The sequence below is a fragment of the Pecten maximus genome, chromosome 12 (genome assembly GCF_902652985.1).
Source record: "Pecten maximus chromosome 12, xPecMax1.1, whole genome shotgun sequence".
Lineage (NCBI taxonomy): Eukaryota > Metazoa > Mollusca > Bivalvia > Pectinida > Pectinidae > Pecten > Pecten maximus.
Window position 1 is genome coordinate 16,931,923 of NC_047026.1, and position 13,700 is coordinate 16,945,622.

The window sequence follows — 13,700 nt, forward strand, 5'->3', positions numbered from 1 at the left end:
TAGCCCTATGCCTTTGCTACAGAGATGGGGCCGAGATAGCCCTATACATTTGCTACAGAGATGGGGCCGCGATAGCCCTATACATTTGCTACAAAGATGGGGCCGAGATGGCCTTATACATTTGCTACAGAGATGAGGCCGAGATAGCCTTATACATTCGCTACAGAGATGGGGCCTAGATGGGGCCGAGATAGCCATATACATTCGCTACAGAGATGGGGCCGAGATAGCCCTATACATTCGCTACAGAGATGGGGCCGAGATAGCCATATACATTTGCTACAAAGATGGGGCCGAGATGGCCTTATACATTTGCTACAGAGATGAGGCCGAGATAGCCTTATACATTCGCTACAGAGATGGGGCCTAGATGGGGCCGAGATAGCCATATACATTCGCTACAGAGATGGGGCCGAGATAGCCCTATACATTCGCTACAGAGATGGGGCCGAGATAGCCATATACATTTGCTACAGAGATGGGGCCGAGAAAGCCCTATACATTTGCTACAAAGATGGGGCCGAGAAAGCCCTATGCATTTGCTACAGAGATGGGGCCGAGAAAGCCATATACATTCGCTACAAAGATGGGGCCGAGAAAGCCCTATGCATTTGCTACAGAGATGGGGCCGAGAAAGCCCTATATCTTTGCTACAGAGATGGGGCCGAGAAAGCCCTATACCTTTGCTACAGAGATGGGACCGAGATGGGGCGGTGTATCCCTATACATTTGCTACAGGGAGTGGGCCGAGCTATTCCTTTATTTGAGAATATATATCAATTTAGATAGCCATGATTGCTATTTTCATTCATGGCGAATTCATCCTGATTGCTAGGGTTGATTTGATCAGAAGCTAATCTACTATAATAATTAATGAATTAGTGGTTTGAAGTCTATCGTCCAGTGGTCTCGTGTTACTTTATCCTGATTGGGGGTTTTCGAGGTGTTCCGAGTAGATACAGTACACCAGTTAGTATCAAAATATTAGAAATCCGAGCGCAATTTAAATGCTCAAGGAACTCAAGCTGACGATACATATCCTTGGCCCAATGCTGGATGGCTCGCACACATCTTCAGTACAACAAACGCATTTCCCTAACTTGTTTTTGTGTAAACCTTTGATGCAGTTTACTATGTCATATACCGGGTCTGTTGTTGATAACGATGCCTTAAGATAAGAACGGTTTTCTGTAGAAAAGCTTCGTCTGGAGAAAATCATAACCCTCACCCCCTCCCTCCCCCCTCGTCGTTAGACCTACTAACAGTCTCCATCTAAACTGCCGAGATTCATAACTATTCCAAGGCCGTATCAATATCTATGTACTGATAACGGATCAATGTAGACCTATAGTATGTAAAGACTAAGAACGCTAACTCTCTGGTTATATATTTATTCACATTGATAGTCAAATCTCAACAATGATATAATATCTATTATTATGACAAATTTATCAACAACACACTATTACATATCAAACGTTCTTTAGAATATTAATTACATGTATACAATTTACTTATCAATAACAAAATTAAGTTTGCAAACTAACATTAGTAATGTTATATTTACAAAACAGCACTATGTGAAAATATATGGATTTCATTTCGAAGTTGTCATCATGGATGTGTCTGAACAAAAAAGATTTGTTGGTCTTTTTCTTCAAAGAATTTTACGCTGACTTTTTCTCTTCTTTGAGCCTGCACACCAGGACTTTGACTTGGAGCGGAAGTGACGTAAATCATCGACATGGTTTTCATGAAGCATGGGCTTGTAACTGATTGGTTCACATAATTCCTAGGAAAATACAGATAATTACACGTGAGTCTAAGATAAATATTAATATTCAGACTAATAGTGACACAATATTTGAATACAAAGGCTTCAATTAAGATTATACTAACGTTTTACCATGACGTTATGATTACTGAATTCTAACGGATAAATTGTCCTCGTTCTATCAATTTAAACTTTTGCGACAATATGAAAAAAAACATAATTAAAGAAATAAATTTTGTTGTTGGAAAACTAATTACCTTGTGAGTCTGGTAGAAACATTTGTACCCATCATGCAACAGATACACTTCCGGGAAGTTCAAAAATGGGTATCGGTCATTGTTCAGCTCTCTGTCTTTGCTACGGAGGAACCTGGACCTGAGAAAAGCAAACAACTCTGATTATAAACTTTTGGTATAATGTTTTCCAGACATCTTAGCTTCCAGGAAATCGTAAACGAATAATTGAGATCATAAGTCAAACAGTTTGACTCACAATACGAGAAAGTCAGTTATTGATGCTCGATTTTAAAACAGTTAAAATAATTACTTACATTTTTGGACCTCTTTCTGAAGAGAATTCACAATGGAATATAAGGATATGTCTTTCGCCCTCTGCACATGTGCGGGATGTTAAAATATCCTTGATGTGGTCATGTGTGAAAAGGTTCTCAGCATTCTAAAGGCCAAGTAAAGATATATATTATTCTTTATTGTTAAATATACCGATACCGATCGTTTAGAGGAACAGTGACTTATCTCCAGGAGATACGTCCCTGTTCCTCTTAACAATTGCAATATAATTATTAGTAGTGCGTGTAGATATGATACAAGGAATGATGTAATTAATTTGTTCAAAATAACAATATTTTATAATATTAAAAATTGCAAAAATAAATTGGACACACCTACTTTCTGTAAATAACCAGATGATTAACAAGTTTAGATTTTAGACAATAATTATATTAGTTAATTAAAGTCGCTTCATGTCTGTACCTACCTTGATATGACCGCCGTCATACTCGTAAGGATATCTACAGTCGATGATGCGATAGCTACTGATGACGTCATCATATCGTCCCGCCAAAACATGAGACATAGTTTCTGATGTGATGCTCTTAAGGTCAGAGTGTTTGCCGGGAACTGTGGGTAAACTGTATGTAGTTTCACCATTTCCTGTCAGATTGTCTTCCCCGACCAATCGCTCAACAGCGGAAATGACGTTATGGAATGAATTTTCAGCAGGACGATCCTACAATTTGGAGACAACCATGTTAGATTTTTTCAATGGACGTTTTCTCCCCGTTACAGAATTATTCAATAAAAGTATGGTTATGATATGTAAGATTCCGCAAGAAGGAGGTTTTTCATAAACTTTTTTTTTCTTTTATGTTATCAGCTATTTAAAGATCTGCCTATTATGGTAAAGTTTGTCTGCGTACCCCAAATGACAGTGACTTGCTGAGAACACGTGACGATGACGTAGTTGGTTTCTGTGATTGTCGTGGTTTCTTGGTAATGGATCCGTCGTCATCGCCATCAAAGAGACGCTTGGATTTCTCGAACAAAGATCTTCGGACACTGTAGGACTAAACAATGAGGGAGATTGTACACATCATATAATTATATATAACACATCGAATTATACGGCACAGACTTCGCGGAGCTAACTGTAATGTCCAAATGTTTCGTCATAAATACATGGCGTTTTCAAGTTACATTTAGTGACGTCACAAATTAAATAATATCTTTGAAAGATTCCAAAAAATTGTGGTTTACACCATTAAAAAAATGTCTATGCCATCAACTGCATTCTATTTCCCATGGAACTTGTCACAAACTATTTCAGTTCGGCAGATGTTCTTTGAAATGGGCATCTCAAATATCTAATGTATATTTAGATATCTCATGTATTTCAAGAGATCTTCAGAAACAATATTTTAACCGCGGACGGAAAAATACAAAAAAAAAAGTTTGTCTGTCTTACCTGTCTTAGGATATTTGGAGTCTGTGAGAGGCATGGAGTTTCGTCATGGACCGAAAATCTTTTGTTTTCAAACATTTCATCCTTAAATTAACACAAAGAATTTATTAATACTTTACTCGTTTTTGTAATGATGATACATTTTTTTGTACATTTGTAATAATCTATTTTAATATAAATTAATAACATAATATATAATACATAATACATAATAAATAGATTATATCTAAACTTATTTCAACACAGGTCTAGATAATATTGATATATGACATCAGAAATACTTACAAAATCCATCCCTAGTCCAGAGTCTTCATCATTCATGTCCGGGGAAGGTAAGGATTTTGGCCGGGCCAGAGAAGTCTTAGCCCGTGGGGTGAGGATTTCTGTCAAATCCATGTTTAACTCTTCGTCATCGCCGAACTTCAATAGGGCCATGGGATTGAACTGTAGTACAATAAAGAGGTTACTTTAACGTCAAATAAACAGATATAGATAAATTACGTTATTGAACATAGAACGATATAATTTATAACCAACGCTTTCTAGACAATGAAATTTTACTATCTCGTCTACTTAGCCATTGATTGCATCGGAAGAAGTAAGGACAACTATATTGTTTATTTACTTTTAGAGCTTAAACCTTGGACTACTTTGAACGAAAACATTACAACTGTGAGACTATAGCAGGAATATAAAATAAGATTTTCTTCATCAATACTTTCTTTAACTTTCTAAGACCAACACTATTAAAGAGGGTCTAACCAAAGTCTTACATACCCCAAAACTGTTGTCAGAGTGTTCCATTCTGTGAAATTCTGTAAATAAAACAAATGTAAAATCAGTAAAATATATACAAATATATAAACAAGTATATGGTCTAGTAAGTAATAAATGTTATGGTCCAATATAGGTACTAGATCCCAGCAAACAGATGTTCGTTGGATGCGTATCGCTATATACAAAAAAAAAGTATATCATAATGTGTTTGGCGTTCAATCTTCGAGACATTTTGAACAAATTGATATTCCAGAAAATATTATGCCCTAGCTACTGAAAGCAGGTGAGACCAGTACCTTTCAGGCCGGAGAGTAAGAGCTGGACTGACCACTCTAATGTCACAACGTCCTTTATAGAGCTGACCGGATTGCTGTAATCCTACTGACCAGACCGTGCAATACTGACCGTGACATTATAATCCAGCTACAGTATGGCCCTACCCCCGGGAACCGTATTGTTATTATCCCATACAATGTAATATCGTCTATCATCGCCGTCATCTACCAGATTATCGATTCCATTGACCTAAGCTAATGATCATCAGTTCAGACAAATAACCCCACCCCGGGATCCGTACCGTAAATAGCGGTGACAATGCCCTACCACAATCGTCCTCAACTGCCCGTGGGACAGCGCTATGTACGACTTTGATCCAAAACCTGTTGTGTGGTATAGAGTTCGAATCTACATCAGATTAGATATAGTTATCCCCAGAGTCGTCAACAATTTATACGTATCACAGGCCCACGGGTTGTGTATACTAAAACTTGTTTCTTATATATATATATGTTTTATATAGATAACAAGCAGATCTGGAGAGGCTATTGGCACTTCTGGTCCGCCTTCTGAATTACAAAAATGCGGTAAATTCAATAATTTATTTACATTTTTTGCTTTTTTTTTTATCTAACAAATCTGCCAATTTACTGTATACAATATCTAACGCAGTCGACAGAAAAGTATGGCAAGCCAAGTTGTCATTTATTCACGGAGCAACGTTGATCTAGGATTTTACCAAATTATATAAGATATCTCCTCTATATAAATAGCCGGGAAAGGGAGATAACATATATATAGATACCCGAGAAAGGGAGATCTCCTCTATATAAATAGCCGAGATAGGGAGATCTCCTCTATATAAATACCTGAGAGAGGGAGATCTCTTCTATACAAATACCCGAGAAAGGGAGATCTCCTCTATATAAATACTCGAAAGAGTGAGATCTCCTCTATATAAATACCCGAAAGAGGGAGATCTCCTCTCTATAAATACCCGAGAAAGGGAGATATCCTCTATATAAATACTCGAAAGAGGGAGATCTCCTCTATATAAATACGCGAGAAAGGGAGATCTCCTCTATATAAATAGCCGAGAGAGGGAGATATTCTCTATATAAATACACGAGAGAGGGAGATCTCCTCTATATAAATAGCCGAGAGAGGGAGATCTCCTCTATATAAATACCCGAGAGAGGGAGATCTCCTCTATATAAATAGCCGAGAGAGGGAAATTTTCTCTATATTAATACCCGAGAAAGGGAGATTTCCCCTATATAAATACTCGAGAGAGGGATATCTCCTCTATATAGATAGCCGAGAAAGGGAGATCTCTTCTATATAAATACATGAGAGAGGGAGATATCCTCTATATAAATAGCCGAGAGAGGGAAATCTCCTTTATATAAATAGCCGAGAAAGGGAGATATCTTCTATATATATACCTGAGAGAGGGAGATCTCCTCTAAATAAATACCCGAGAGAGGCAAGATGATTGGCTCATCAGTTTAAGTGAGGTGTCGACATTCATGTTACTGTGTGTTCGTAAATAATGTTAATGGTTTTACATTTATAGTCACCTCTCACTCCTAACAGGAAATTCTCCTACTTATAATAGATATAACGGCGGATGTTAAATGTGTTAAAGAAATCGGTGAAGTTTAATTCCACGCGACATACGTAAAATGTAACTATCTCCTCATTGGGTATTTTATGAAATATAAAATTGAAATTTACTTTTGACAAATATATATATATATATAATCATTATTTAAATCAAACTGAAGCCAGAATGGATTTTCTAGATAAACAGTCTTATTTCACTTATCGATTTATTAGTATCATAAGCCTTGTGTTTTTGTTAGAGTTATCTCCCTTGTATAAAGTTGATATGTCGGTTTTAAAGATTATCTGATATTAAAATTACATGTTGATTTGTACACATTCAAATTACTTATCATTGGAACTATATAATTATGTACACACTCTTCTATAAAGAGAAAGTATTCGTGCTCAGAAAATATAATATATTAATTGAAAATTGCAAATTTAAATTTAAATATCTGTGTTCAGATCAATGCAATTCAATTCAATCTATTTCCAAATGCAATATTGCATATACTTGTAGTATTCCAAGATACATATATGACCACATACAACAATTCACGCAAACAAAATGGCGGAGAACACGGCCCAATTAATTCCGGAATTAAAAACCGGAACACAAACAAAATATATAATACAGATGACATGCCTATTATATGCTAATTACACTCTTTGTGAATTTGTTGGCTTCATATAAATGTCTGGCTAACTTACGAATTCCGACAATATTACTGACACACAGCAATTGGATAAGTTTATACATTGTACATCGACGGTTTGCGCCAGTAAAATGGTTTTATGTATTTTTTTCTAAAATCATGAAAACTTTTGCATGCTCTATAGGTTATCTTTTTTGTTACCTTTCTGTGATGTAGAACTGCCAAGGTATGTGGTAGTGGACCGGTATAAGTGAAGTTTTAGTGGAGGAACTACGTATATATATAGTTGGGCTAGATATATATGACAGGGGACCGTGTCAGGTTTTCGAGCACAGTTGAATAAGATTGCAATTTTCTGAAGTTGTTGTATGGAATTGACCCTGTCTGCTAAAATCATCTGAGTTTTAAAAACACTTAGGAAGACGTACCGAGTTTGAGGATAATTAAACAGAAATGACCAGGTGTTTGACCGCTTGACCACCCGAAGGTGTTTCTGATTGCCGTAATTAGTACGGACTATGAGATGGAGAAGTGGACTTACTCAGGTTTGTTTTGCTTAGAGACACTGAAGGGCGTGGCTTGTGAGTGGTCCCGGGGGTGGTGGACGTCTAGATATTCAATTAATTAGTTCTGGACGATCCGAATTGTGCATCAGTAATAAGGTCATGTTTTGTACTTACATCTTAAATACGTTTATTTAGTACAGAAGTAAAAAGTTTACAAAGACAGCTAATTAAACTAATACCTCTAAAATTATTAGGTTAATTAATAACGCCTCTCTTATGAACAGGAATAACATTACTGACGACCAATTAGAAGGAAAATAACCAGATTCTAGTATATATTTAAATATCGTAGATAAAGTAATTCCCCGCCAGCTTTTAAACATTCATTTAGCAATCAATGGGGTTCATGTGATTTACCATATTTTAATTTTCGAATAACATTTTGACCTCTTTGAATGAAATAGGAGTATCTTATTCATCAAAAACAGTGTCATTATCAGTACAATTTAATATCAAAGTCGTCATTATGGGCTGGATCACTATATCTTACTGGACAAAGGACAGGTTTTTGAAATGATTATATAATTGCTTATCATTTAGCACTAGTGCTTTAACTTTCTTCCTACCAAATTTCGTATAAAAAGACCCGGGGCTGTGTTTTCTGATATACTCCGGCATATCACCATCGGCACTCAGACATTGCCTATTTTATTTACTTTCGAGGATTTTTATTCTTTCTTCTTACGGGTAAGGACAGTGTGCGTCAAGTAACATTGATTAAAATTGAAATTCTTCAACGCAATTAGATATTGCTTACGTAGAGCTTCAACACGATCGTTAAACCAGGGTTTGTCTTCTACACTAGAGGTTTGGGTATAAACTTAAGCAGGGGACTTGTCAGTGTTATTATTGGACGAATTTCTTAGAGAAAAGGGTTTCATTGTTCCAAGTAAAACCTCAGTAAAATTACTTACAAAGGTGTCAACCGAATCTTGATTCAGTTCATCTTTGATTAAAACTGGTTCCTTTAATAAATATATGTTAACTTTGACATATTCCAGAAACTGATATTGGTACACAGCCTTCCATTTATACACAGGTACATCATCGTCATCGTCATCGTCATCGTCATCGCCATCGGGGTGTTCTGCCTGAGTGCTAATAAAGATCTCTCTCTCTCTCTGAACGCCAAATTTTTTTTAACAATAGATATGTGTTGTTTCAGGAAACAATGGGGATGCAATTATATACTGTTTCATATCAGATGTCCTTTTTTACCTGTACAGTCACCTGAGATTTACCTGTGTTTCACTAGGCATATATCAGAATTGTATTTTTTCAGCTTTTTGTACGTCCCCGCATTCAACAAATATATGAAGTATATGATACAATGTACCATGTAATGACATCATTTTTTTTTTTTTTTTTTTTTTTGTCTTTTTTGTTTTGTTTTTGTTTTTGCTTTTGTCTATATACTTATACAGATCACATTTACTAGAAATATTTAAAGAGTTAAATATAGTTTGCTTAGCTTGATCCTCTAAACGTTGTTTGATCAAGGGTAATAAACTGAGGAGCAAGTCTCATCCATATAAAACCCAATCCAAGTTCAAAAAGTTTCTGTTTTACAAACTCTAGCCAATTAGATTGAGGATAAGCTTTTTAAGTTTCTATAATGACAACAATCTGTAAATTTCATTCAAAATACAATTATCATGATTAAATAACAAACCAATATTTAATCTGATTAGAAAATGTGGTTATTTCTATAAGACTATTTTCACCGTATGTAAAAATTCAAATCATCAGGAATTCTTTTCCTTCCCAAAATCATTATTTTGGTTTTGCTGGTATTTACTTTGAGATGCCAAAGGTTGGAATATTTCAAAAATGTATTCAGCTGCTTACGAAAATCATCAGCAGTGTCTGATAGTAATATAGTGTCATCCGTGCACAGCATTACATGCAATTTCAATATATATATTTATTTCTTGTTCTAATCTGTCACATATATAAGACAAACCTTTACAATTTTGTTACTTAATAAAATCTTCTAAATCGTTAAGAAAACGTGAAAATAAAAACGGAGATAGATTATCGCCTTGTCGGACCCCGGAAGAACTCAAAAATACAGTTGAGAATACACCATCTTTACTTACTTTGGCCGTGATACGATTGTACAAATTTTTAATAATCCGAAAACATTTGCCATCGATATCATTGATCAAAAAGTTAATACTATTCAGTTCCGTTATTTTGTAAACCCATGGTTGGCGGTAAAATTATGAATTTATATATGTAACTCTTAATTCTGAATAAGTTTGACACAACAAAATAAGATGAGTTTCAACACAACTTAATTACTTTCACATGGCGTATACGCACTCAACCTATATGTACAGAGTGTATATGTATATTGCTGTTTGGACACACTTTTCTATATAAAGCTGCATATATTTAACTGTTTCATTTATCTCAATAAACATTTTTTGGGGGGAGGAAACAGCTATAATTTAAGACTTTAATTTTAAGACTTTGATAAATTACATTGATAATTTTTGACATAAAAATCATGTTCACAAATATGATATGGTATTGCATTTTTTTTTTTTTTTTTAGAAATGGTATATTTAATTTAAAAACAATACACACATAAATACGTGATGTTTAATTTAAACCCTTCATTTTACCTACAGGTGAGTATCAACAGGTAACTTTTACAGGTAAATTTACCTGTTGCCATTGAGACTCCTTTTTGGAAAAAGACTATAATCACTATCAAAACAAACTGCTCTACAGGTAACTTCAAAATGTTGGCGTTCAGAGAAACACAGTGAATTTCCAATGTGCAATGGAGCATAATCGGATAATTAGGATTTTTTTTAACTACAGAAAATATACTAAATGGTATCAATACATGATCAATAACACTCATACCATTTGTACCACAGGATCTCGGACTCGGATATTTTGCAATTTTAATTAATAACTCAGGCCTGCGGCCTTCGTTATTAATTTAATTGCAAAATATCCTCGTCCTCGTTGTATATCCTGCAATAATACACGAATCATCGTTAATTATTTCTTAAGTAACGCCAACTCACCGCCTTGTGTACAGCGAGTTAATTCCCTTGGTACAGCGAGTTAATTCCCTTGGTACAACAACTGCGTGGAAGTCCTCAAGTTCGAACTCAAAGTCCTTAGGAATTAATCGGGAAACGAAGGCAATGGACTGGAGAGTGGTATTGTCTGAACGTAACTGGTAAAGCATCAAGCCACCTACGATTTTAATTTGATCGGAATTAAACCGATAATACTAAGTCTGAATACTGAACTATTTTGCAGAGCATTTAAACACCACGAATACACGAATGTCTAGATAGTATTCAGAAAAACAATGTCAATTATAAACTATTTAGTGAGTATGTGATCTGACAACCAGTGTCACCTTGATCGCGTGTCCTGATAATTCGTATTGGCAGTGAAAACTGTACGCACGAGCGATAAAATGTCACTGCCGACATACTTTGCGATGTCATTACAGCCTCTGGGACTCAATTACCCATCTATTATTCATCGTATAATTTACTGCGTCTTGTTTCCAGGTAAACAAGCTCAGGATTTCCTTCAGTCATTGTACAAGATCTACCTGTTCGTGGATTTTAATTTACTTCACGAACACACGGATCAAAGACAGTGCCTTCTGTGATTCCAAAGGAAAATCAATTACCGCCATGACGACTCCGCGCGTGCTGTCATTCCGAGAGTCCAGCAGTCTGGGTGATATTGGAATTGAAGGTATGCTTGTTGTACGTCGGTCTGTTTTCTTTGGAGAAAGCTCAAGATATTTTATTATTAAGCATGATATGTAGAAAAGGTAAATACTGTTCAACATTTTGAAATATGAATTAAGTAATATATAACAGTATGTACCGAAAATGAATAAAAAAAACTACCTCATATAGCCCCGTCCTTCTAAAACTAGACATATATAGTTATTGACTTAAAAGTGGGAATAAGGAAGTAATGCTAAAATATTAAATAAGATATACTAAACTAAAGAGAGGTATAAGATACAATTCGAATAAATAGAGGATCGATATTGGTCCTTGAATAAATGAAGAGTCGGCTTGTAATAAGTATTAGAACAGGTCTGAATTTTAAAAAAAAGTTTGATATGCTTAATCAATAGTAAGTCACAATACGTATTGAAAGTATGCATAAAGTAGGGCTTAAAAGATATCTCTACAGTTAGTGTTAGATATATGGAGTGTTTGTAATGTTATAAAAATGACGTTAGGGCTCAATTTGCGGGGGGAACCCCTAAAAGCGAAATGTATATATTGCTAAGCAACATAAACACTTACAACCCAACCATTGCATAGTAAAATGATAACATATAAAAAAAAAATATATAAAAAATACTAAAACTGCAAAAAATTGTTTTTGTTCATTATATACCTACATGCACTAATATTTACCTACAACTTTCATGATTGTTTGCATATCTGGTAGTGTTTTTAAGGGTAATGTCCTATAGTGGTACGTTTTTAGATGTTATGTTAAATTCATTTGTAAACAATGATTATTCTTGTTTGAATCTTCATTAATCAGGAGCATCATGATAAAAAAAAAATTGGCATTTGAAATATGAATGATACCGTGAAAACTATATCTTCACTTCCAAAGTTGATAATGAATTCAAAACATGTTTTCCAGGCACACGATGTCATCTACATTGTCCTTAAATGTCTATATAGTGTTGTTAGGACGTTTTATAATACCAGTTTCTCTGTGTGTTAACTACGGGACTTAACTCGCACTTCCTTACTGATTCTATAATCCCGACAATGTCGGTTGTACCAGTAGCCTGTCTAACCATGTAACCAACTGTTATTGTTACCGGACTCTCTATGTAAATGTAAATTAAGTATTTTCGACTGTTGACCGGTCAATAATTTTTGACTGTTACCAAGGTATACAACAGTGACTGTCATCCTGGTAACTAACGGTGACTATCACACTGGTAACCAACGGTGACTATCACACTGGTAACCAACGGTGACTGTCATCCTGGTAACCAACGGTGGCTATCACACTGGTAACCAACGGTGACTGTCACACTGGTAGCCAACAGTGACTTTCATCCTGGTAACCAACGATGACTGTCATCCTGGTAACCAACGGTGACTGTCACACTGGTAACCAACGGTGACTGACACACTGGTAACCAAGAGTGACTGTCACACTGGTAACCAACGGTGACTGTCATCCTGGTAATCAAGAGTGACTGTCACACTGGTAACCAACGGTGACTATAACCATGGTAACCAACGGTGACTGTTACCCCGGTTACCAACGGTGACTTCCTCCCCGGCAACCAAATATTACTTTCACCCAGGTATGTAACGGTCACTACCAACACTATTCGTTTTACCATCCTTCTCGCACCCTAAAAATATATATACGAAATGTCTTTAAAGGGATATTCCGCACAGTTTTGTTCTTTTGTTTATCTGTACCCTTTAAGAAACATGTTAATGACATTTAAAACTAGTATCAATATCAAAATATCTTCCCTGTGGTCGATTAGGACAAGCACAATTGGTGAGAATACGATGCGATGAGAATACCTATGAAATAAGAGCGCCCCGATGGAATTCGGACGCAAAAGGATTACTAAATCATATGATTCATGCAATGTATTGAGTAAATAAACAAGTGTGTACTCTTTTCACTTATGATTTCTACTGGGATCGCAATTCCATTGCTTCGTTAGGCTATGTTCCTGCCAATTTTATAATGTACACCAATATTTTATACAGTTCATCTACTACAACCGAAACCTGGTATGACGTAGTCATTACCACGTAAACATTTGTAAATCTAACAAGCTAGATTGATGAATATGATAACCACAAATTGGATATCATATGTTTGGTGTTATGATAAATTGAGTCGTGCAATTTCCGCAATAACTTAAGTACCATATAATTACCTCTGTAACTTTTTTTATATTGAAAAAAATAACAAGTCGTGCGAAAGATCCTTTGAAGCAAATGGACTTGGCACACATTCTCAACTGACAGTCAACGTACGTGTCATTTATATCATTAATACATA

General features: G+C 35.5%; 1 protein-coding gene across 1 annotated transcript; it reads right to left on the reverse strand.

Annotated features, from left to right (window-relative positions):
- Window positions 1-1,656: 1,656 nt before the first annotated feature.
- Window positions 1,657-11,313, reverse strand: LOC117338887 (M-phase inducer phosphatase-like). Its single transcript, XM_033900251.1, has 9 exons — window positions 11,308-11,313; window positions 8,552-8,758; window positions 4,040-4,198; window positions 3,758-3,838; window positions 3,213-3,359; window positions 2,771-3,022; window positions 2,325-2,449; window positions 2,032-2,149; window positions 1,657-1,792 (listed from the first exon to the last, which is right to left on the reverse strand). Exons 1-9 carry the CDS (start codon window positions 11,311-11,313, stop codon window positions 1,658-1,660), a joined length of 1,230 nt encoding a protein of 409 aa, XP_033756142.1. The 3' UTR covers window position 1,657.
- Between the last annotated feature and the right edge of the window lie 2,387 nt (window positions 11,314-13,700).